Below are 26,896 nucleotides of genomic sequence, written 5' to 3'. Positions count from 1 at the left end.
TATGCCTGGAATATAAAACAGTGACTGTTCATCAAACTGAAATAATTATTTCTTGCTGATAACCATGCTTAATACACATATATACCATACCTATATAATAAGAAAAACACCTGAATTTTTACAACATAATTTTTGAATAAGTTATCATCAATGAAATGCAACATATTTTCATGGTTTATTGTTTATTGCTGCTGTTAATTGATATTTTATCCTTGCAGATATTTTTAATAAATTTTTCTATCTATACCTAACTTATAACCTATAGCAAGCCTCCTTGACTTTCAAAGGGCCAAATTGTAGGTGCCCATATATGGCAGATGCTAGTGTGACAGAAACTTCCCAAATGTTTGACATTTCTTACATCAGAAACTTAATGACTGCTTTTGAAAGAGGAGGAAAAACGTCCTCAGCAAAGCATAGGTTTGGCCAAAAGTTAAAGTTGTTGGAGAGAGGCCGTCATTACCTAAGTCGAATTGTGAGGATTAATCAATTAAAAACAGCTATTAAAATTACTGCAGACTTTAATGGACACATACAGAACCCAGTTTCCATAAAGACAGTCCACCGAGAGCTGCATAGATCTGGATCTATGGAAGATGAGTGCATCAAACTATGTTCACACACCAAGATGCCCACAAAATTGATGATGAGTGCATCAAAATTGACAAGATAAGAGTTTTGAGAGAGAGGAATGCAGGGGAAATTTAATCATAAATAAGTGAGAAAACAGCACAGGTGTGTGTAGATCAAACCCCAAGAAGAATTGGTTCTCAAGTTTGTAGCATTTAGAGAGACCAACAAATTCTGATGAGAAATTGTGGGAAAATCAACAACCAAATGCCAAATCTTTTACTGATTGGAGGAGACAGAGAACAGTAGATCTTCACAAAGAAATCAAATGCAGATTATGGGATTTACATTTGACAGAGGAACCAGCTGTAAGGAGTAAGTAATTAGGATCATCAGAAAACAAAAATGATATATTCAAATGTCCTCAAGGCAAAAATAAACAACAGTGGGCCCACTGCTGGATAATGATGTCCTTGCTGGAGATGACCAGGGCACATATGAGTTGCTGGGAGTGCAGTTGGCATCAATATTCAATAACCCAGGCTATTGAAGATAAGGAAATGAATTTGAAGTCCTTGAGAAGCTTTAATGAAGAAGGCAAGGAGAAAAGGTTGGAAAACATTAAGTTTGACAAAAAGATATGGATAGAAGCATCAAAGAGCTGCCAAGGTTTCCAGCTCTAGGATCCATTAGTGTTCCAGCATTGTTGCTGTTGGGGCAACTTGTTGCCACAAAAAGTATTGATAATGTTGGTAAAGTGTCAAGGAAGAAGTGTGTCAAGAGTGCTGAAGGCCACGCTCACAATGCTCTGTAAGCCTCATTGACGGAGGGAACTATTCCTGAAGGCCTCAAAGGGGAACTGATAATGCAAATTCACAAATGAGTACTGTGAGACATCCTAAAATTACAGACTAATGACCTTGACCATGCAGGTGATCAAGGTGTCCAAGAAGGTCACAGCCAAAAGGATTCTCCAGTATCTGGACTGTATAATAACGGACAACACAATTGGTGGCAAGTTTATAGCAGTTATTGGAGCACCACCACAATTTCTGGAAAATTAAGGGCAGAAAAATATTGCTTTAGGACAATTTTTTTTAATTTGCAGTAAAAAATGTGCCATTTATCATTGATATATTATAAAATATATAAGGCAAAGATCAAAATATGAGTGAAATTGACCAAAAAAAAGCCATTATTGTCTTATTTACAAGTTTTTTCTACCCAAATTTTTCAAAATGGTGATTGGCTAAATCATGATTCCACTTAGCCTACAGGCTTTCAGGTCCAGCTTCAAAAATAACAAACTAAATAAACTATTTTGCTAGTAGGCCTATGTCAGTAGGGTAAACGTGGTATATTCCGACATCGTAGGTAATTCCGTCACCTCTCCAGCTTTTCCTTTATATTAAGCTTTGTTTTAGTTCCATGCGTTAGGATGTTGCCACACAAAGTGACGGAATATAGGGATTTGGTAGGTTTCCATTCTAAAGGCTTTTTAATAAATACGGCAACATTTTGTGACGTTTCATCATTGCTGATGAGTAGTGAAGTGTTTTGAGAGTCATGTGAAGCCAGTGAAGGCAACAGAACTTACGTAACGCATACATTTTTTTTTATAGTTTTTCATTTCTCGATGCATCCTTAATGTGTCGGAATATCACGCGTTTACCCTATGTTGTTAGAAGGACAAAATTTATTGGTTAGCTTTGGATAAAATGTAAAAGCAATTTTGGAAAATTGGCCAGATGTGAGACGCCTTCATCTGTGAATGTGAATAGGACATAGGCCTAAATGTCCATGGTAGCTATGATGGTTCCAGCCTTCCAGCAAATATCTCGTCATTCTTTTATAGCTCATGCCTAATTTTTTTATAAAAAATGAAACATTTTTACCTGTGACTTGTGAGTCATAAAAATTGTCAGTCAAGTGTAAATCCATAATTTTTTTACAAGATTTTTAGAAAATTCTGCCCAATAATCTAGCTAAATTGGGTTAAAAGTAGCTAGTTCAAAAGTTAAAATTTCAAACTTTAAAACTATGACCTCTAAATTGAAAATTAGGCAGTGGCCTGCAGTAAATTGAATAAAAATGATGGTGACCCTGGACATTGGCCAATTTCACGCATTCCCAAGGGCCAAGGCTTTTCACAATTTCTTTAATCATTTAATGCAGTGGTTCCCAAACTTTTTCAGGCTGGCGCCCCCTTTGGCCCCCTAGTGAATTTCTAGCGCCCCCCACAGACATACGCCACTCTCTTGAAATTTAGTACGCTGAAATTTTAAAAGATGAAGGTTAAACACAAATGTGTATTTCACAAATAGAACCCCATTTAGTGAACCAATATGTTTTTCAGCTGTTTTAACTGTTTCAGCACTAGAAGCCAAGGACGTCGCGGGCGAATTTATGGCCCGGACTCATGGCCGGTCTCACGACCAATCTCCAAATTCAATTATCAAGAAAATATCTCCCAAACAAATGAACGCAGCTCTATGAAACTTGGAACACGCATTCTTCAGAATCTAACGGTGATGTTTAGCTAGTAAATTTTTTTAAATTTCACCTTCATTCGTGAATCGTGAGTTGCGCGTATATTGCGAAACAGGCCAAAATTCGCATTGATCAAAGAATTTCTTCAAACTATTGAACAGATTTGAAAGAAATTTTGAATATACATTCCTAACTACCAAACGGTGATTTTTTAGATTATAATTTTTTTTTATTTTACCTTCGTTTGCGAGTTTTTTTCATTTCACCGTCATTCTTGATTTCACACTTCCTGATATTCGGCCCGTATCGCCGGGTAATTTGTCGCTTAAATTCGCGGCGATCAAGAAATTTCTTCTAAAATACAGAACAGATTTCAACGAAACTTTGTACAAAAATATATAACCTCTCAACAGTGATGTTTAGCACGTGACAATTTTTCCATTTTGCTTTTGTTCGCGAGTTAATAATAATCTGTTCAGTAGTTCGGAAAAAAAATTCTTGATTACTGCGAATTTAAGCACAAATTGTTGTTTAAATCGCGAATGAAGGTGAAATGAAAAAAAAAACTTGCAAACGAAGGCACAATCGAAAAATTTTTAGTTAGAACTGTAAATTCAAAATTTTGTTCAAATCAGCTCAGTAGTTTGGAATAAATTACTCGATCACTGTGAATTTTGGTCCGTATTGGCATATAACTATGGCAAAAACGAACGATGGCAAAATTCAAACAATTTTCACGAGCAAAACATTACCGTTAGGTCCTAATGAATACGTGTACCAAGTTTCATCGAGTTAAGGGGACCGCCCTAGCATACGAAAACTTCTACAGTTATTATCCGATTGTCATGAAACTTCACATACATACGTAAAATGTAAAAAAAAAACATTTTGCTCCTATGAATTTTTCAAAAAATTGATAGAAAACGTGAAGGAGCAACTGGCTGCACACCTTTCACGTCGCTGTCATGATGGGCACTGAGAGGTTTGGCTTCAGCTTGCAGTTTTAGTAGTCACACCCCGTAATTAGTGCCTTAGGAATTACTTAAGGCCCGCCTCCCTTTGAGGAGCTGTCACAAAGTCATTTTTCGACGTACAGGGACAATACTTATACCGTTTGATGCGCAAGAAAACAACCTTTAAGATGAAATAAGAAACAGAAAAACTCAAAATTTTCAAATTTTAGCTAGGGCAGTCCCCTTAAGTTCATTAGTTTGAGAGATATTCCTTGATCATTGAATTTGAAAGTTGGCCGTGAGACCGGCCTCGAGTCCGGCCGTTAATTTGTCCGAGACGTAAACCCGGCCAGGAGAGCTAGGTTAAAAAAAAAACAGAAAAAACCATCGCTGGGGCCTGGGAGTCATGTGCTGCACGTGTTGTGTACAAATCGTCTAACTCTAACAAACGTTCGAACTTCTGACATTGACTTTTGACACCCGCCCCCCATATCGCCCCCCTACTGACCTCTTCTTCCTTATCGCCCCCCAAAATCTTTCCACCGCCCCTAGGGGGGCGATATCGCCCACTTTGGAAACCACTGGTTTAATGTAATTGTAGCCTAGCCCATAGTGGCAAAGCAGAGAGTTTTTTAGACTCTTCCTCAAGTTCATTTTTGAGTCCTATAAGTAGAACAGTAAAGTATCTTGGATACCAGAATCATCATACATAAGAAATCTGTTAAAACCTTGAGTAAATGAGGAAATTAAAAATGAACTGATTCTAAAAAACCACTGGTTTGCCACTATGGCCTAGCCTAAAATCTAAATGGGATGAACAGCCATTATTCACCCACAATGTTTTAAAATCACCCTTGAAAATTTTTTTGCCAATAATTTATAGAAACTCCTGCCAATATATTACGGAACAACATGTTCAAATATTTTATATCACGTTTCAAATATTTTGTTTACGTTCTGTAACTGTGCATCATCGGCCGCGCCCATTCACAGAGCGCGTGAATGAACTTATGAAGCAACAGGTTAGGTTCAAATTCATTCGGTAGCGTCTCAACTACTTTTTATGGCTAGAGCTGATGAATGCATTCGCACAATTTAAACATTTCAGTTAATAATTGAATTTTAGTTCAATCAAAATTGCAGGGATGATTTATTTTAAATTACAATATATAAGATTTGCATTGTAAATTGTTAGCGCTAACGAGTTTTTCGCAAATAGAAGATAATTCTGAATGTTTCATAATTACTGGAACTACAACTGAAGAGAAAGAAATATAGTGAATTTTACTCATCAAACTTTAAGTACTATTCATTAGAAAGAAGTGGCATAACATTGAAATAGCTGTTAGCAAATCGGCAAATGTCTTATAATATAACGGTTTCAGCGTTTAAATTTATATTTAAAATTTCATTCGAATCTGTTCAGTATTTTGGAAGAAATCTCGTGTACACTGTAAATTTCGGCACGTTTCGTCATATAACTCACGAATGAAGGCGAAATTCAAAAAATTGTCACGAGCTTGACATCACCGTCAGGCCATAATGAATACGTGTACCAAGTTTCATCGAGCTACATTCAGTACTTTGGGAGATATTCGATGTACACTGAATCTGGAGCGCGGCCGCGAGACCGGCCGTGAGACAGGCCGCGTTTTTGTCCGAGACGTCGTTTATTTGGCCGTAGGCCTGGTGCCGATTACTAACCGTGCAGAACATCCACAGCATGTTGCGGGCTTGAACTCGCAACTCACTGCTCCATTTTTTTTTTTTTGCTTTACCGCCCGCTCTCTTTGCCGATTCTGACTAGAAACTGGAGCACAGAGCTGGGATCGAACCCGCACCTCTCTGTTCCAATCTTGGTACTCCTTGGAACCTTAACAACTGGACCGCCCTGCCCTCTTCTTCTGTATGCATTTCCCGTGTGCCCCAGTAATATAATACCTCCACCGTCATCTCGATCGCGAAGACTTCAATTTTACCTCTCGGATACTTTTCCAGCCGTTCTCCAATATTTGCAATGAAGTTATATATATTTCTAAACTATTGAACAGATTTGAACAGAACTTTGAATATACATTCCCAATCACCTATCAGTGCTGTAAAGCGCGTGCAAAAATATTCAATTAAGGTTCAATTTGCGAGTTATACGCCTATACGGAGGAACGACTTGTTAATCTGCGGCCGATTGTAAAATTTGCAGTGAATATGAAATATCTCCCTAACTGATGAATGCAGCTCGATGAAACTTTCACCTGCATTTCAAACTTTCACAAAAAAAAAACGACTTTCAATGGCCGGGATTTTATATCGGCTAACTGCCACGCGTCACATATTCATGAGTGTATATAAGAGGAGAGGAAAGGAGATTGAGGTAGGAGCAACATTGGTACAGATGGTAAAGAGGTGGGAAAGTTCGTGTTAAGAGTAGGATGAAATCAGGGAATAAAAAGGCTTTTTTTCATCACACTCTTCAGGCCTCCATTCTTGCCAACCTCTTCCTCTCCCTCATTCTCCATGCACTCTCCAAATATCGCTTACCACTCTCAGTCATAGCTGCAGTTACCCCTGTTGACAGACCCACTATCATCGCAATCCATTCGTCTCTCGTTCGCTCATACATCACACCATCATCCTTATCAAGTATAGCTCTCATCATTCTCAGTCCCTCCCTCTCATATGCATCACACTCCATCATCAGATGCTCCACGGTTTTCTCTCTCCTGTGAGTCCTGTCACACATAAAACAACTATTCTCTCTTCTCTCATTTCACCTGTATGTCCGTGCATTCACACTCAAAGCATTTGCTCTCACACAGAACATTACCTATGTCCCCACCTTTACTGCCCTCATATATATATTTGTACTTTGACAGCTCTTATCTTGTACAATCTCGCACTGTCCCTTCTGTCATTCATTAATTCCATACTCTTACAGAACATAATTTTACGCTCTTTCTATTTCTTTCTTCCATTCTTTGACATCCCATTTCGGTCCCTATTATACCCTGTACTGTCATCAATCATTCCTCTCGTGGTCTGTTATGCCCAGGATTGGTCTTCCTGTAACTCACACTTGCGTGCTATTGCACGACACTTACGTTCCTATTTGCTCACTCTTAAGTTCCACAGGTACATCTTTCGCGACGAACGTTCATCATCCATTCTTTCCAGTCGTACTTCGTATCTCAAAGCTGCTTTCGTTCTTCACTCTCTAAACGTGCTCAATCCCATATTTCCTCTCAAAGCCTCCACCGCAGTCCATCTGGGGGCTCCAAGTGCAAGTCTAGCTATCCTATTTTGTGCCAGTGTACGAGAAGAGTCAATTTGGAGCTTACGTTGTACTTTTTCATAATATTATTACTTAGGGTCTGCCTTGATAAGGTACCTGATTTAAGTCTTAGCATACGGTATATTTCACTGATAGCCTTGCTTGCATTGCTCGATGGTAGTTTTTTTTTCTTTCCAGCTGAGCTGCCATCCAAGTGGTAAATCTATTTCGTTACATAAATTTCAAGTTATAAATTAAAAATGTCACTAATTTGCTCATAACTTTATAAGTTTTGAGCATCGTGCCTTCAGTAAACATTTGCGTTCGCAAATGGGTGAATGTCCGCGTATAATGAATCATTCACACAATTCTCGTCCTTTGAATTTCCTATTTTTGTTAGGAAAGCCTACATTCCTTTACTTACTAGATCTTTGAGATAATTTAGCCTGGACTGATTTTATTGCTCTCCACATTGAACTTGAACATCATGATTGCATTTTGCTTACACACGATAACCACGGTTCATTAGTATAACAAATAAGAGATTGCCACATCCGAACTTGGTTCAAGATGGCAGTGTTTATGATGTGCTTTATCGAGTAAATTGAATGCAATCAACACGGCCGTCAGTACGCTACACATAATCAGCAGTCAACACATTCTACTTATTAGTATCTGAGGAAATGGACGGGAACGGCTAGCGGGCATAAGAAATTTCGACACTATACAGATTTAACAAGCCAGCGTCTTTTACCATATATGTTGCGGTGGGAATAAGTGACTCGAACTCGATCCTCGACGGTTCGGACGCATCAAAATAGCTTTCAATTAGCAGGTCTTACAGGTTAATGAAATGTGCTTGATTATCTACATGTATGTACAGAATATTATTACAAAAAACGAAACTGAAATTTGTACACATGAACAATAAATGACAAAGTGTAACACATGATTCTGCAAAATGAGGAAATTAATTTAAATCGATACCTACATCTAAATCATTTTAAAACCATAAATTGCCAATATACAGCTACATTCTATAATTTTTTGATTAATGGATTTAGTATATACACATCATCTTACATCGAATTCCTCAGCCTTCACTGAAACTCTTGCAACCAAGCAATGCGTGAAACTATCAACCATGGTTGCTCTTTAATCACAACCACAATCGTCTCAGTTTTTACGGGAGGCAAAAACATCACCAGCGCCAACAAAATCAACGTTGAGTCCGCGAGTGATCTCCCTTAATAACTCTTGGGTGTCGATTTTTTTATCCTTACTCTTGCTCTTGGATTTACTCTTCTTGTGTTTTTTCGTCCGTGTATCTTCACATTTTAAGCTAGAACTGGAATATTCTCGCTTATCTTTAGTCTTACTTTTCTTCTTTTGTTTTTTCTTTGGCCTTTCTTCTTCAGAATCTGAAGAACTGCTCTCAGAACTGGAGGAGTCACGTTTCCTTTTCTTGCATTTATCTTTGGACGACTTCTTCTTCTTTCTTTTGGTTGTTATCTCTGAATCACTAGAATCGGAATCTTCATCTGAACTAATCTCAGCAGTTTTCTTTTTCGCTTTATTTTTCTTGCTCAGCATCTTTTTGTCCATTTTTTCAAGTTTCTTAAGTAATTTTTCCTTCTGCTTGGTGGTGAGGCTCGCCAGTAACCTCATCTCCTCGACATCGTCATCCGAGCGCCCTGAAGTGCTAGGTCTATGGTCTTCCTCGTCAGGCAGCAGCTGCTGGTTGGAGGCAGAGGGATCTTGATTACGCCCGTAAATGCCCGTTGCCATGGACGCCAAGGTCTTCAAGTGCAGTCCGTTCTCACGCATGCCTGACTTCAGGGTCTGATGGTCCACTTCTTTCTCCATTTCCTCCTGAAAATATACCGGAAGGTTAACTCATTTTGGCTATCATTCCTATGAATTTCAAATAGAGAAGCAGCCTAGTGAGTTAGGCCCTTATTATTCAGTGAGGCTTGCAGCCTCACAGAAAAATGTTCATGAAAGAAAATAAGTGAGAAGATAAATATGAATATTTAATAAATCAATTAATGGTGAATAAATTAATGTATAATATTTACCTTGGAAGGCTCAATCACTTTTCCATAAAGAGGGCACTCCTTATCAGTGTTGATGTGTCCCCAGGTGCGGCATTTGATGCACCGTACATTGCGGACTGCAATACCAAAAGGCTGATCTCTGATGCTTGAATCGTTCTTGCAGTAGCTGAAAATATTAGTTGTTGCTTTAATCAAAAGATAAAATATTTAGGATAACAATATATTTATGTCAAAGACGCATATTACTTAAAAACATTGATAAAGGCAGTTAAAAACAAAGGACCGCAGTGGGCAAATGAGTGGTTGTTTAACTCTAGAGCAATTAATAGCAGAAAATAGCTTTACTTCAGATTGTAACATTTATCTGATGGATTTAAATAAATCGGTAAAATTATAACTTTATACTGAAAATCAAAGTGCCCATAATATGGAGTGCAATCATCACATATAACTACTTCAAGATACAGTCTGTATGAGAATGCATTATTAACAAACTAAAACAATAAATTTTTGATAGTAATGGGCATCTCTATTCAATTACAAGAAATCTGAACTGAGACTGAGATGAAACACACAACTTATGTCATAATGAATTTTGAGAGTTGTGAAAAACCAAATATTCTTTTCAATGCAATCAACCACTAGGCCGAAAGTTACCTTTCACGAGGGGCATTGAATTTTCTTTGCCATTCAAACTTGTACTCAGGTTCGCCTTCTTCTTTCTCTTGCCTCATCTTGACTCCAGCAGGAGGGTCGTACATAAAGCCCAAAGAAAGCTTATCTCTGTCAGCCTGACTCCGAGAAACCAGAGCTTTGTTGGTATAGACATCTTGCTCCTTCTCATACTGTATACGCAGCTCTTCTTGCTTCTTACGGTTAGCCTCAGCTTTTTGTTCAGCTATCCAAACCTGCAATATAAAATGTTAGGGTGTTAGTGAGGTGACATTTAATTTCATCATGTAAACAAAAACAATCATTAAAATTATCACCTCTATATAACAGAAGCACAGAATAAAGCAACAGCATTCAAGTTGTTTTTAATTTTATCCACAATATTAATGTGGTCAATTCCTTGTATGGCACAGGAAACAACAATTGAAACAGTATAGAATAATACCATGTCAGTGAGGTTTAAGAAACTAGAATCAATATTTTGCTACAAAATTAGGTCAAATAATTTGATATTGAGCCTGTAGAACTAGGCCAAGCAAAAGCTTTTGGAGTTGATACTGAACAATCTATAAGCAGCCAATGTTAACTTCCTAACAAAACTAAGTAATCTCCTCATCTTTTGATGCTTGATGGCATAATTTTTACAGAAGTTGGGGTCTCAAACATGAATTATGTTTCACTCAAGACTTTCTGGCTGAGAAAATATTTTAACAATTGAAGAGATTATGCTGAAATAGCAAGAAGAAATGTGATTGTTATGAGAAATGTTTTAATATACTTATGAAGAAGTGTAAACCAAAATTATTGCAAGAAAACATAAGCTATGATTCTGGGTGACGTAAAGAATCCAGTATTGTTGCGAGAGTCAGAATGAATATGTATAAAGTGGGAAAAAAATTATGGAAAGGTGTGGCAGTAACAGGCTTTAGCATGGAATGGGTGTGATTGCATGAAATGATGGTGAACAAGATAGACTTGATGTGGTTGAGAACCAAGGAATAATGCAAATATATAGGAGCAGAAATAGATTTCAATCATTTTTCTGTATTGCAGTATGCTCTGTATTTTAGGGAAAGCTTGCATTTAATTACACATGATATTTACAGATAAGAGAAGAAGTGGTGAATTCAGGAGAAATAAAGGCACCGCTGGTTTGAAACAATTACACCATTAATGCATTATATGTGAGGTTTGTTGCATATAAACAATCCAATGCACATAGACTAAAGGTTATCTGCTTATCTCATTATTAATGACTTGTGTTTCATTGTTAAGTTACCAAAAGTCCTGAACAACTGAAGAAACCTATCAACTGACGACTGGATAAAACTTTCGGCTACCAAGTGACATGTGGATGTTCGTCAACCAGATTGACCTGGAGATAATTTTATGACTCTTGTGCCACACTATGAGACCTGGCTGACATGACCTCAACTATGTGATCTTCAAGGAGGAAACATTTTGATTTGACTGGTTATTACGTTCTGCATGTTACTATTTTGGCGGGAGGCAGGACTCCAGAGCACTGAAGTATATATACTGCGGATTGCAGAAATTGAAACTTTTATGAAATGACATGTTTGCAAAGTGCAAAACGCAATTTTTCAATCAAACAAAAATTTATGACATTAGAGCCACATGATTTCATAACTACTGAAATTATTTGATATTAGAGCTGCAATATTTCAGAAAAAATAGGACATTTCCAGCTCTGGTCCAATGCCCCAATCCAGAATTCACAGATGACTTCTGCCCAGTTTGGATCCGACAGGCAACTGTGCAGAGTGGATGAATATTGCAAGATCTTTGGCGATGCTTCAGTAGCAAAATTTATGCCTTCAGAAGATCTTGCCGACACATTTAGATTGAAATTCTTGCATTTAATATATTTGTCAGTCTTCAGCCAATTATTTGAAAAAAAGTAAGGTTTCCACTTTCCGGTATGTTAGATGGATCAGGATGCAGTGAAGCTTGTCCGGAAATCAGTTGCAATGAGTTCCCGCCAAAAAAATGTAAACATCAGGTTTACAATTACATAGTTGCGGTCACATTAGAGCGGTCAGACTGCATTATCACATGTTCAGTTTACACTTGCTGTACAATCAGACTGTTTTAAGGGGAAAATTAGTTATTTGGGCCTTTTGGGGTAACACACCATACCCAGGATGGCGCCGTTTTCCGCGGATTACTCCGGCGTAAACAAGGCTCCAAGCCCTTCTACTGGCGTACAACGCAGCGTACAAAGAGCTAAAGTAATGTTATTGGCGCACACGCCCGGCGTACGTCCGCATCTGGCTTGTCCCGACATACTGTACATCCGCATCTGGCTTGTCTTGGCGTACGTCAACATCTGGGTGATCTGGCTTGTCCCGACGTCTAACCTCATCTGGTTTTGAGCATTTTATTGCATACTAATGCGTTTTAAGGCGATTTAGGGCCTTCTAATGCGATCTAGTGCGTTCTATTACGATCTAGTGCTCGATTTTTTAATCAAACAAAAATTTATGACATTCGAGCCGCGAGATTTCATACATACTGAAATTATATGATATTAGAGCCGCGATATTTCAGACAAAAATAGGACTTTTCCAGACTAGCTACAGACTGGGTGCCAGTGTCAATCATGCAGCATTGGCGAGGGTTACACTTTCGATTTTAGCAAGCATATTGGCAACTTTCTTCCCTGGGGTACTGGCGTACATCCCAAACCGAACCTCCGACGTACACGCTGCAGTGCTGCACCTTCCTGACCATGGGTAACACGTGCATGCAACCTTGTAAATAAGTTCATGGCTTGTAAATAGTTTTTCATTACATTAAAAATTACCTGGTGACACATCTTAAAATTACCCGGCAACGCTTAGGGCTTAAAAACCCATATATTGGCAACGCTGCATGATGCCTGCCCCTGCACAAGCATTGAAAACATCTGCCTTTAGGGCCGCAACTAGAGGTTTCTCGCCATTTCTGAAACCGCGAGATTTCCGTCAGATGAATTACCTCCTATCCAAATGTTAACAAAAGTGCAATATCGAGCCGCGAGATTCCAAATGTATTAAAAATTCGTCATGTTGAAGCCGCGAGATTTCAGAAACAAATAGAAAAATTCCAATCCTGCCCCTGCATCCACCCTCTGCACCCTGGCCAACAGGCATTTTGCAGTCCTCAAAATTGCAGGAAAGCTCTAGTCATGGTTTGAATTTTGACTTGAGAGATAGCTAGATGTTAATGTTATCCACATTCTACACTAGGCCTCATAACTCAATCTAATTAACTTTGACTCATGAATCATGAGTTGCTTTTGGTTCTGCTCTAGAATCCAGAATGACCATAGCCAACAATTTCAAATTTTCAAGTTACAGATCATCATTTACATAAACATGAGAACTTAAGAAGAAATGGAATACTGAACTTAGTTTGCAAGTCATACATCAATATAAAAAATGCAAAGGTAGCCTAGGTACTTACTCTTTTCAAGTTATCTCGTGATGCCGGATGGAAAAACTTTTTGCACATGAAATTGTTGTATCCTTTCCCCATGTTGCAATAATTGCGCGGTCACCTAGTATGATTTAGCAGTTGTAGACAATGATTAGTCAACTGACGCAAAATAAAACGAAATAAATTGGTTATTTACTGCTGGCTGCTGCTCCAGGAAGTTCACTTACGTTTCAATGTAATTGCGATAACAATAATCCAATTGAGCCAATAAGCCGGAACTACAATGTCGGACCAAATCTAGAAATCACAGAAAATGCGGAAATTAAAAACAGTTGACGATACGTTAGAATTCCATGCTCCAAAATCATAAGCCTGAATGTTTTTATTGTAATTATCGAATTAAATTTTTGTCCCGACATACATGATACATATTTCCTGGAGGAAAGTGAGATGAAAAATTTCATTAAAATAGTTGAAAAGCATGCTGAAAGCCAATCGACCTCAGACCGTATTTAAATTACTTGAGCGCAGTATATAACAAGAGCTTATTTGATATTCATGGACATACAGCATACAATTTTTGCATGTCTGGGTTCTTATTAGACTTTAATGAGGTTTACCACATAGATTTAGCAGTAATTGACGGAATGTAAAGTAAATACCATTTCTTTAATTTTTTAACATATTTACCACTCATAAAATGCGATTAGAACAAGATTTACTGCTCAAAAAGGTGATTCCTAGTGCAAGGTAATGACTCCCATTGGCAGGCTAACAAGGGCCTATCCCCCAGAGGGGCCCTTGTTGTGACTGTAGTGGAAATTGTATATAATGAAGCGACACACGGTTGCTGATTGAATCGATTGATCGAAAGCTACGACGGCACGGAAAATAACGAAAAGTAGAACAATTTGTTCATGGCCTTAGCCATTGGAGACAATAAGAAAAATCCCTTCTGATCCTGTATCCCATTCATTCTTTCTCCTCGCCTCCTTTCTAGTTTTTGTTTCAGATATCCTGATTGTTCCAAACCTCTGCCCTACCGCACACAGAGCACATTTCTACTCTTGTTTTATTCCGCTGGTATGATACGTCCATTCATGGTTGATACCCATTCAACCATGCGTCCATTCATACTTAGCGCACTTCAAATTCAGATTCTGAGGTGTCAAGTTTCACTTTTCGTAGCAATGACAGGCAAAGAATTAGATAGTAATATATCGTAAAGCCGTTTGGTATTTAGAAAAGGATCTATAAAACACTGAACATGGCAAAAGTTTCCAAAAAGTACGATTCCACTGTTATGAGAAACAAAAGACTGACTTTTAGTCACCAAAAGCGTCTTCGGAGCCTCACATTCGTAAATTCATATTCTATTGAGAACCTATGTTTAACGAGGACTCTGTCGAAGATATCACTATCGGTAGTAAAGCTAGTGTTATAGTAGTAGTATCAATTAGAACCACCAAATGAAACCAAGTGGAAATTATGGCCCACTATATCTTACAAGCAATATTTTGAGGCATATTGCATCGACTTTCACATCAAGTTTCAAACGACATAAATTTTCGTTGTCATCGAGATCCTCCAGAAGATTCCTCTAATTTTAGATCATGTATGGGAACATGCCCCACTGCCCGCGGTCAAAGAGTTGGTTATGCTTGTCCTAGAGTCATTGCCCGCGTGTAATTAATATTTATTTTTTCTCACATTAGGCAAAATGTTGTTTGGATGAATTTTAAAATGAGCTGAAATTAAATTTTTTAAGCCAGACCTCGTTCAGTGACCCCCCAATTTTTTATTCAACTGTAAAGTCTCACCCCTTTCGAAAGTTTCCTTTTGACAAATTATTATTGTTTGCCAAAAATAAATCCTTTCAAATGATATTTAGGAATGCTTCAAGAGCATCAAAGTTTTAGTATTTACTTGATGAAACGCTACTGGATATTACCACACATATGAGGCGAATGCGCGCTAAAATATCTCAAATAAAAAAACAATATTAGGCTACAAAAACACCCAACGAAGACCTACGCTAAAATTCTCAAAAATTAATAATAGACATAACATGATAGATCGCCTAAATGAAAACATAATGAGTTTCAGCAAATGAGAAAATAAAAGCCAAAAGATTTCAAAAGAAGAGGGAGCAATAGTACCACAAGGACCTTGTCTGCAGCTCCGACGCTAACTCCTCGTACAGGCGGGGCTTGCACTCCCGGGGCAGTTGTTGTGGCACTCTACAACTTCTAAGTTGTTGTGGCACTCTACAACTTCTCAGTTGTAGAGCACACAGTGTAAATTAAGGGCCGTCTCATTAGCCCAGCTTCGTGTAAATAATATTTCGGATTAATTGTTGAGTACAAAAGGCCACGCTAGACAAAATGGTGTTAAGTGTACAGAATAATAGTTTTAAGCGCAAGAGTGGATAGAAAAAAAATAGTGTTAAGGGATTTAGTGCAAAGTCAACATGGAGTTAAGAGTTACATTGTACAGACTGCCGGGTCGACAGAAAGCTCCTGCCTAGTCCTTGTACTTAAGGGACTTGGTACAAAGTCAACATGGAGTTAAGAGTCAAAGTGTACAGACTGCCGGGTCGACAGAAAGCTCCTGCCTAGTCCTTGTACTTAAGGGACTTAGTGCAAGGTCAACATGGAGTTAGGAGTCATAGTGTACAGACTGCCGGGTCAACAGAAAGCTCCTGCCTAGTCCTTGTACTCGGCGTTTAGGGCTCTGCCCACCACCAGCCGCCGTATCTCGCTGGTGCCGGCGCCGATCTCAAAAAGCTTTGCGTCCCGCAGCAGTCGGCCCGTTGGGTAATCATTTACGTAGCCGTTGCCTCCTGAAATGGCAAGTGTTGAAGCATCAAGTTGCTCTACCGCTACATGAATAAAACATAATCAGTTTTATCCATCATAATCATAATCAGTTTTATCCATATATACATAATCATTTACGTAACCGTTGCCTCCTGAAATGGCAAGAGTTGAATCACAAGTTGCTCTACCGCTACTGATGGATAAAACATACTCAGTTTTATCCATCATAATCATAATCAGTTTTATCCATATATACATAATCATTTACGTAACCGTTGCCTCCTGAAATGCTATACTAAATGCCGCCTGAAATGCTATCAATTTGCTATACCGCTACTGATGGACAAAACATACTCAGTAGGAAGTAGCTCATAGTTCAGCGGCTTCAGGACTTGGATGTCAGGTTCTTAAATAAAGACGTTTATACTTGGTTCGTGACTTATTACAAACACAGCTATGTGAACAAAAAGAGTTCAAAAACGTCTAAATTGTCTATTACGTTTCTTGACTATAAAAGCCGTCTTACACAAGAAATAAGGTTGACACTTGGGTAGGAGCTTGAACTCAGTGAGAACCGATACATTATTTGCTTTAATCACGAATTTACTCAATTCAGTCGTAAACACTGTTACAGCATTCAATGAGAGACAGAATTTTTTAGTGATCCACTAAAAAATCCACTTAATTTTTTAGTGATCCATTTAATTTAGTGATCCATTTAATTTAGTGATCCACTAAAACATTAGTCATAACTCATGATAAGAGTCCGCAAAAAAGAAAAAGTTACCAACCTAAGCACTGGATGGCTTGTAGCGCGACCTGCGTGGTGCACTCGGCGACGAAGAGCACGACACTCGCGCAGTCTTTGCTGCTGACGCCGCTGTCGTCCGCGGCCCGGGCGGCCGTGTACACATAAGACCGACACGCGTTCAGCTTCGTGTACATGTCCGCTATCTTGCCCTGCAAGTCAACAAAAATTGTTTCTACAAAATTATTTCACCAGAATTATTTCAACAAAATTATTTAAATAGAATTGTTTCTACAAAAATTTTTCAGCAAAATTGTTCTTACGAAACAGTTTCACGAAAATTGTTTCAACAAAACTTATTCAACTTAAATAATACGCGCAACGTTTGAGTTATTAGCACCAAGTTAATACTGTACCAAAACCAATATTCTCGAATTTGTGTTTTAAGTTAATTGCGCAAAAAAAATTTTTATCTGAACATTACAAAAGCTGCCCGATGGCAATTTAAGTCGAAAATATGCAACAAAAATTCTTCGAGATGCTTATAAAAAACTTAGTCTTTGGGCAACAAAATTTACGTTATTAGAGAAACGAGTAAATTGTTAGCCGTTATTTTAACAATTTAGCCCGTTAATATACAGGGAATGTTAGCCGTTATGTTAACAATCTAGCCCGTGAATATACCGGGAATGTTAGCCGTTGTATTAACAAACCAGCCCGTTAATATACCGGGAATGTTAACCGTTATGTTAACAATCTAGCTCGTTAATATACCGGGAATGTTAACCGTTATGTCAACAATCTAGCCCGTTAATATACCGAGAATGTTAGCCGCTATGTTAACAAACCAGCCCGTTAATATACCGGGAATGTTAGCCGTTGTATTAACAAGCTATCCCGTTAATATACCGGGAATGTTAGCCATTATGTCAACAATCTAGCCCGTTAATATATCGGGAACGGTGGCTACAAGTTCAGCCTACAGGAAAACTAAGTCTAATGTCAATATAATATAACTCAAATAAGTGACCGACTTTATCTGCACCTGCATGAGCTGGAACTCCCCCACAGGTCTGCCGAACTGCTTCCTCGAGTGCACGTAGTCAAACGCCACGTCACAAGCTGCCTGCATAATCCTTCACAGGAACGCACCAGAAATTATTCCAACAATTATTTACTGATTTTCTTAATACTGCTAATTGTTCATTACAGACAAGCTTAGGAAGCATGAATAAAGAACATGTCATTACATTCACTTAATGATAGACAAGCTCTAGAATAAATGTGCTCCTAATTCATAAGGAGCACTTCATAATAGCATTAATCTCTAACACGCCATCACCATCACTCAATGATAACTTTAATCTCTAACACGCCATCACTATCATTCAATGATGACATTAATCCATAACACGCCATCACCATCACTCGATGATAACATTAATCTCTAACACGCCATCACTATCATTCAATGATGACATTAATCCCTACCATGCTATCACTATCACTCGATGATAACATTAATCCCTAACACGCTATCACTATCACTCGATGATAACATTAATCCCTAACATGCTATCACTATCACTCGATGATAACATTAATCCCCAACACGCTATCACTTTCACTCAATGATAACATTAATCCCTAACACGCTATCACTATCACTAAATGATGACATTAATCCCTAACGCGCTATCACTATCACTAAATGATGACATTAATCCCTAACACGCTATCACTATCACTCAATGATAACATTAATCCCTAACACGCTATCACTATCACTCGATGATAGCATTAATCCCCAACACGCTATCACTATCACTCAATGATAACATTAATCCCAACACGCTATCACTTTCATTTGATGATGACATTAATCCCCAACACGCTATCACTATCACTCGATGATAACATTAATACCCAACACGCTATCATTATCACCCCAAAGCTCCTGCCGCGATCATCAGCCTCTCCAGGTCGAGGCCAGAGAAGAGCACCGCAGCGCCTCTGTTGACGCCGCCCACCACGTTCTCTGCTGCAGACGAGACATCACTTGTGACACATCACACATCATTATGTTACATATGTAATAATCATGTCAAAACATCATATTATTTTAGAGCATACATTGCTCTAAAGTTTATTTGATGCTAAGTTTATATTGAAAGTGTTTCTGATCCCTGCAGGCCGCACCAGACACTCTGCAGTCATTGAAGACGAGCTCGCTGGTGCCAGAGCCCCGCATGCCGAGCTTGTCGAGCTTGTGGCCGCTGCTGAAGCCTGGCGAGTTCCTCTCTACTATGAAGGCGCTCAGGCCCTGCTTGTGCGCCTGTTCAGTCTTGGCATAAACCTGCGCAGTTGTAAGTAATAACTTTAATGTTAATGATACATGCTGAACAATTGTTTTTCCAGAAGATGATTTTGACCAGTAAAAAAATCAAAGAATAATTATGTGATATCACACCAAGTGATCGAAAGATTTCGGTCAAGCTCCTTTTGTTTTCATGATCATTGAACTACAAAATAGTTACACTCATTGTTACGTGACATACAGCCAAAACTCAAGTCAGAGTAATCCAGAAGCATTTCAGAACATAAAGTAGAATTTGGAGTGCCACAAGCCTTGGTATCTTGCCTTCAAATTGCATCTAAGATTAACGTCATTAGTTTCTCCTGCTTACATTTCCATTTTGATGTAACGAGAAGTGCCTAGCAAGTGAAACACATGGAAGATCCAAACTAAAAAACAATCTGCACATTAATAAGTTTGAATCTTTATATAATATTAATGGACAGTGTTAGATTTAACAAGAGCCTGATGCTCTCACTGGAGCTGTGTAGCAGGTGTGCACTCACTGCATGACAGCCTTTCAGCAGTTCCACATTCTATCTCAGAGATCAGCAGCAAGCTTTTTCCACATGTAAAACTCTAACAATAACCATTAGCATTTTGAAATCAATGTGGAAAGTTTCATAATACAGGAAACCACTGAATGAAAAGTTCAGTACCATTACAAAAACAAGAAAGTATAACTCAGTACTCACTGCAGTGAGTGACAGAGAGAGCATTTTCTCGTCGAGGAAAACGTGAAGTCACAGACGGACGGACGGACGGACAGACAGACGGACGGACATGGCGAGCACAATAGTGAATTTTTTTTTCATTAATGAGAAAATGCGCTAAAAAGAAATCCCCCTCTCAAACTCACTAGCAGGACGTCGGCATGTGGTCCATTGGTTATCCAGTACTTGGTGCCGTTTAGGACGTAGGAGTTACCGTCCAGCACGGCGCTGAGTTTCATTGATAAGGCATCACTGCCAGAGCCTGCCTCTGACATGGCCATGGCCCCCACATGCTCACCACTGCACAGCTGACCATAATGTTAACAAATATATGCGGGAATATGAAGTGGCAAAGCACAATGTTAACAAATATATGTGGGAATATGAAGTGGCAAAGCCTGGGCATTGAGAAAGCAGAACGATATTCTTGCCAAGGCAATGAGCTAAAGTACTTTTGTAGTGGCATGAATTTGGAAAAATTTAAATAATGCCTGTGGGGGGAAGAACAAAATTCAAGTACTTTGTGATGTTAGTGAGAAGTTGTGCTATATTGAAATGAGTCAGAAGAAAGTGTGCTGTGTAAAAATGAGTTCTGCTGTGTTAAAAAGATAGATAAAAACTTAACACAGTTGCAATCAATCAATCAATAACAAATAAATGTAACATTTATTTCCAAATTTGTTGTTATTGGCATGTTTATGTCAGACAAACCAGTAGCTCCAAGTTCATTGAGTGCATCCACAATAATAGAAGAAATTAGTGAGGGGAAATATCACTAAAAGAAGAATGAATTGAAAACTATTTACCTTTAATTTACCTTGGGCAGGTACCGCCTTTTCTGGTCTTCAGACGCACTTCTGTTGATTTGATTCACACACAAGTTGGCATGAGCACCATACGAGAGGCCCACACTTCCTGTAAATTCCAAATGTTTCATAAGATACAAATGAAATATATTTTTCAACCTCATTTCAAGCCTCTTCCACTCCAATACTTTGGAGCTGTAGAAAAAATTCACATACAAATGTGGAATCAATGGTAAATGGCTGGAAAATATTTGAAGGCAAACTTTTCAAAATTGCCCTTAATTTTAACACTGAATTCTGAAAATTTTTACATTCAAGGAGCTTTAACAGTTGATGCACAATGTCCATGACTGGCGGAAGTATAGTTATGTTATGAACGAGTGAATATCTCACTCACAGAACTCAAAGCATAAAAGTTCTAACCAGAAAATAAAATAGTGACCAACACTAACCTGAGGCCCGGCCAATTTCTTCACAAATAATAGCATGTTCAAAATAGCCCATCCCAGAACCACCAAAGTCAGCATCAGCCGTAGCCCCTAGCAGTCCTAGAGAGCCCATCTTCAACCATAACTCCTGAATTTAAAGGTGAGATATTAGAAACAAAAAGGTAGACATTCTAGCTACAACTGCTGATATTTTTGAAATTGATCCAATTACAAAATTGAATTTTTATTACATTGTAACATTTTCAGTCATATTATCATCAGCTTCTCTATAAGATTATAATCATCATCAGTTCCTTCTTCCATCAAATTACACATATAAATAATTAAATTATGTCTCAGAATATGGATCAGATTGAGAAAAAATTTCAAGTTTTTAGCTGCACAAGCTAATGGATTGACCTTCACTAAGTTGTCTGGAGCTAGTTTTAATACTTATTTCCAGACAAGTTAATAAGTATTGCATTAAGGCAGTTCAATTATGTTATGCAGTAAGATCAATTACAATGACAATAACTCACTCTCATCTCTGGAAAATCATCAGTTTTGTCAATTTGAGCTGCTCTTGGAGCTATTTCTTTCTGAGCAAAATCAAACACCGTTTTCCGTAACTGAAAAGAGAGATAAATTAAAAATTAATTCAATCCATCAATTCAATTTTTAATCGAAATGACAAAAATAAACAGTACAATGGGTATCAGTGATTATTAGAAATTGATATGTTTTACAGTTGTACACTTACAATGCAAAACAAAAATTATATATACTTGATAACCCTTTACATTACATTTTGCATTTGCCCTACATTAATATAATCCATGGATCTTGCCAAAGACAATATCTGATTGTCATTCCATGGCCAAGGGGCTGTAAGTAGACAGAATAAACAAATAGGAAAAATGTAAACCTTCCAAATATTAGAATAAAAATCATCATGCAGATGACCTAAACCACAAGCTATCACCAGGTAGGTTTAACATTCTAGCAAACTACATTCATACCTGCTGTTGCACTTCTGAAAGTCCATAAAAAGTGTCATTGATGGGGTAGTGTGAAGCAAGTGAAGCCATGCAGCGATATGAAAATCTCCATCTCTGCATTAAAACTACTGGTTTGGATAAATGCATTTCTCTTTAGCAGCCTGAATAAAACAATGAAAAAAATATTATTTGCATGAGGACCACTACAATATACATGAGATGACTACTCCAAGGTTGGCTTTTGCTGTATTCATTAAATTAACAGGGGGTAACAAATTTTTTTGCATCAAATGAAACAAAAACAGTTCATTTTTTAAAATTATAAAGTTGAAGTTTCTACTAAATGTAATTTTAAGCAAAACAAGCATAATAGAGGCTATTGTGCATTGCTGACTTGCATCTATGTTCGAAAATTCTGAGAGCAATTTTTTTTAAAGTTATAAAAATTAGCTAAACAAAAGGAGAGGCATTGAAGTAAGCAATAACAAATGTTACAATTTTAAAAATCAATAGATACATTGGCAAGATAAGTAGGAACAGTAGAAAAAATTCCCCAAAAAATACATTACTGGCATGGATACAAGACTAGACGTTACTTGAGCTGAAATTCAGTCAAGAATGGTGGGAAGCAATATGGAACAACTGTATGAGCAGTTATTGAGCACCATCCCTCATGACAGCAGCCAGGTAACTAAAGATCAGCGTCTTCAGGTCGCCTATTTATGTGACTTGTGAGTTGTGACCAGCCGGTAATTTTTGCCTATCCTAAATGTGAAAGAACTCTCCCACCCCAGCACCCCTAACCCTTTCATGAAGTATGAACTGTCATCAAGCCTTTCAATGCATAAATCAACGTACAGAGATGATTTTGGTACCGTTGGATAGGCCAGAATGTCAGCTTTAAGGTGAGACTAAAAACTGGAAAAGTGAAATTTGCAATTTTTGACCCAGAAATTCAGGCAGTAAAGGCCCTAGAGGGTTAAGTTTAACTGAGTCAACCCCTTATGAAAAGACCTCCGGCACAAAACTCAAAATATAAACAAAATAAAGGCAATAAAATGAAAATAAATGTAAATATTGAAACAGTAATTAGTAAACAAAACTGAAAGAACAACAAAATAAATAAACAAAAATAATAAAATAAAGCGAAGCAGACTGGCAAACCTCTGAGGAAAAAGCCAGTCATGTTTTATAGAGAAATAAACTTGAAAATTATTATTTTAAGCAAGTGCAGAAGCTAATACTTCAAAAATAAATTCACCGGTCTTTAGTTTAGAGAGCTCAAATGATTAATGACAGACGTGCTATCGCCGTGAACGCAACTGACTTTCTGTCAATGGCTGAATGTTGTTGTTAGCTTTGTTTGAGATGTGTAGATGACCAGATCATGACCTCCTGCCGTGAGTCCTGCGGGCGGCGGGCCAACTGTCACATCTGGAGATGGCGTCATGGCAGTGTTAAAGGCTTTCTAGTTTCTTGGGTCTCTTCCTCTGCAGCAGAAGTCTGAGAAGAGTTTCATTGGCTTGCAGGTGGAACAGCAACTACTTCCAAATGGCCTGGATAATGCTCGCTGTTTCCCTGCTTTCAAGGTTGACCCCAACAAATGGTCTCTCTTCACAGCGTTTCCAAACGACCTGTGCTTAAAGGTGCTTGTACACGGGGATAGTGCAGAGGGCTAGTAAATCTGGCTAGTGTTGGTCGCTTGGTGACTATCCAGCTAGTAAGCCTGTACACACGAGGAGAGTATAAGGTGCCGCTGTCTGCTCATTCGCGCCCGCCAGTGAGTCGTTAGAAGCCGTCGAGTGAGGTCTGTGAAGATGGATAGTGTGATCACCTTCAACAACTCGAGTCTGTACGTCTTTTTTATACTCCATATTCTTGCCCTTAAAAATACAGCGTCGGGAACAACTAAACCCTGAGTGTCCCTAACTAATAAGGTCTTCTTTTCGTTTCAAAATACTTGTTTCTCTCTTCATTTTGTTGGAGTAACCATCATGGAAAACATTATACTTTAATTCATATTTTTGGAATATTTCAAAGAATAATTGAATATCGTCTGGATCTTAGAAACATTATCGTTCAAACAAGCCATGATTTACGTGACCCAACATACTTAAGTTCACAGGAGCGGCACAGATGTCACCACAGATGTCAGATGCTCTCACCATGGCTGCATCAGCGCTACTAGCCACTTCTCCAGCCAAGATATCAACACATCGTTGTCTCTCTCGGCCCTCGGGCACTTGCCGGCGCATGCCTCTGAAGCGGCTGAACCCCTATACACGAGGCTAGTAGCGTGGACAGTTCAAGCGCCGGATGAACTAGCGGCTAGTACTATCTCTGTGTACAGGCACCTTAACGGCTGATGGGCTGAATGTACTCTCCTGTCTCCTCCCCGGCTCCCGGCCTACGTCAGGAGTCAGGACTACCACCGAGCCTCTGCCGCGTCCGCGTCGTGGGAATAGTCCGACTTGCACCGCGATCCGGTTTTCATGCGAGCGTCACGGGTCGGGCCAAGCGCAGAAGCCCACCCGCAGTACCGAGAAATATTGACATTTCTCAGCTGGGTATAGCCATATAACTCATGAATGAAGACAAAATCGAAAATTTTTACACGAGCTAAACATGACCGTTGGGTATTCATAAATTTGTATTCGAAATTTCATTCAAATCTGTTCAGTATTTTCGAAGAAATTTCGCGCTCACTGCGAATTTATGCACGGTTAGCTGTTTAAATGTAAGCAGTTTTCTCTGTATTGCCATATAACTCACGAACGAAGGCCAATTCGAAAAAATTGTCCCGAGCTAAACATCACCGTTGAGAGGTAAGGTATCAATATACGAAGTTTCGTTCGAATTTGTTTAGTATTTTGGAAGAAATCGTACGCTCACTGTGAATTTCAACACATATCGCTGTTAAAATCACGAATGAGACAAAAGTGAAAAATACTCGCGAACGAAGGCAAAAGTGAAAAAAATATCACGAGCTAAACATCACCGTCGGGTATTGAGAAATTTATATTCAAAATTTAATTCAAATCTGTACAGTACTTTAGAAGAAATGTCACGCTCACTGCAATTTTCACCACGTATATTCAAATAACTCAGGAATGAAGGCGAATTTTGAAAAATTGTCACGAGCTAAACATCACCGTTAGGCTCTAACGGTAGTGATTATGTGTACCAAGTTTCATCGAGCTACGTTCAGTATTTTGCGAGATATTCCACGCTCACTGAATTTGGAATCACGGCCGCGAGACCGGCCGTGAGAGAGGCCGCGTTTTTGTCCGAGACGTGCATCTGCGCCGAAAAGCGTGCTCTAATATTTATTTGAAGGTCTTGGGACTTCGGTCCTTCCCAACCATTTCTGCATATTTTTTCACTGCTGCTCTTTGCTGCTAAGTGACAGCTCAGGGCAGTTCTCGTATCTTTCTTCGCGCATTTTATGCCGAAATTTCCCCTTTTCCAACCTTCCTTCTACGTCCTCAACCTAAGCCGCCCCTTTCCGGCATGCGTGGGTGCAAGTCTTGAGCACGGAGAGGATAGCCGTGCATCACAAACTTGAATATATACGTATAATTATAGCCCATAAGAAGGCAATACATAATACATATACCGACGGTTGGAATCTTCACGTTAAAGAATTTCAGCAATTATACGCAATAGAATTGTTACAATAAAATCTTCAGAATAATAAAATCATTGAGTCTCGATGAAAACTTTTATGCACGTCAGATAAAAAAATTTACCCGTAATATGTTTCCGATTCTCTCTTTCATATGTTGTTCTTTGACGGCATCGTCCTACTTCCAGGTTCCAGCTCCATCTTTTCCCAAAGAGCATGGTCTGCACAACCGCAAGAACTCACATCTTTCAAGCAAATACTGGGCCCACTAGCCCAACATTCCCTTCCTCGTCCACATCAAGTTGCCATCACACGGATTCGACTGGGAGTCTGCCTACTGACGCATGGCCATCACTTCACAAATCACAAGCTCACCCCCATACCAGTGCTCCTCATGTCAATGCCGGCTCACTCTTGACCACCTCTTCATTAACTGCCCTGCACTGTCTCTTCATCGCAACCAACTGAAAGCTGCTTGCATCCGCCTCGGAGTCTCCTTCAGCCTGTCCTCGCTCATAGCCCCTGAATTTCCTGCTGATATAATTATCAAGTACCTCCAACTCCAAGACACCAACATGCTTGACAAAATTTAGTAATCTACGAAGATGCTGAATGGGGACGCCAATACTTCAGTCGGACTGAGTCGGTGACGCGCCTCATCTTAACCAAGTAACCAAGTAAGTAACCATCTTTTCTACACTTAATATACGCGAAATTGGTCTATTTTTTGCCTACAATAATTATTTTGTGTGTGTATATATATAGTCATCTAAGAGTATACCATAGACTTTTAAACACGCGACACTTTCTAAAGGTCTTTGTTGCTTCAGTGTCGACACGGGATTTTTTTGTCTAAAGATTGGGCTGATTGAAGGCTCGAGCATTAATGCTAAAGTGGAGTTGAACGGAAAAAATGTATCATTATAATAAAACTCTTTGCTATTATTCATTC

General features: G+C 38.7%; 2 protein-coding genes across 2 annotated transcripts; both read right to left on the bottom strand.

Moving 5' to 3' along the window:
- Window positions 1-8,143: 8,143 nt before the first annotated feature.
- Window positions 8,144-13,813, bottom strand: LOC108676166 (corepressor interacting with RBPJ 1). The gene is made up of 4 exons (XM_018164211.2): window positions 13,479-13,813; window positions 9,996-10,246; window positions 9,360-9,504; window positions 8,144-9,153 (listed from the first exon to the last, which is right to left on the bottom strand). The coding sequence occupies exons 1-4, from the start codon at window positions 13,548-13,550 to the stop codon at window positions 8,458-8,460; spliced, it is 1,164 nt and encodes a 387-aa protein (XP_018019700.1). The 5' UTR covers window positions 13,551-13,813; the 3' UTR covers window positions 8,144-8,457.
- A 1,547-nt stretch (window positions 13,814-15,360) lies between these two features.
- LOC108676151 (isovaleryl-CoA dehydrogenase, mitochondrial) lies at window positions 15,361-22,518 on the bottom strand. Its single transcript, XM_018164194.2, has 10 exons — window positions 22,341-22,518; window positions 21,861-21,950; window positions 21,346-21,469; window positions 20,905-21,002; window positions 20,234-20,395; window positions 19,218-19,374; window positions 18,966-19,059; window positions 18,064-18,154; window positions 17,062-17,230; window positions 15,361-16,293 (listed from the first exon to the last, which is right to left on the bottom strand). The coding sequence occupies exons 1-10, from the start codon at window positions 22,464-22,466 to the stop codon at window positions 16,157-16,159; spliced, it is 1,248 nt and encodes a 415-aa protein (XP_018019683.1). The 5' UTR covers window positions 22,467-22,518; the 3' UTR covers window positions 15,361-16,156.
- Window positions 22,519-26,896: the final 4,378 nt, after the last annotated feature.

The sequence above is a fragment of the Hyalella azteca genome, unplaced genomic scaffold, assembly GCF_000764305.2.
Source record: "Hyalella azteca isolate HAZT.00-mixed unplaced genomic scaffold, Hazt_2.0.2 contig4411, whole genome shotgun sequence".
Lineage (NCBI taxonomy): Eukaryota > Metazoa > Arthropoda > Malacostraca > Amphipoda > Hyalellidae > Hyalella > Hyalella azteca.
The sequence above is the reverse complement of the archived record's forward strand: the minus strand, read 5'-3'. Positions and strand labels throughout refer to the sequence as shown.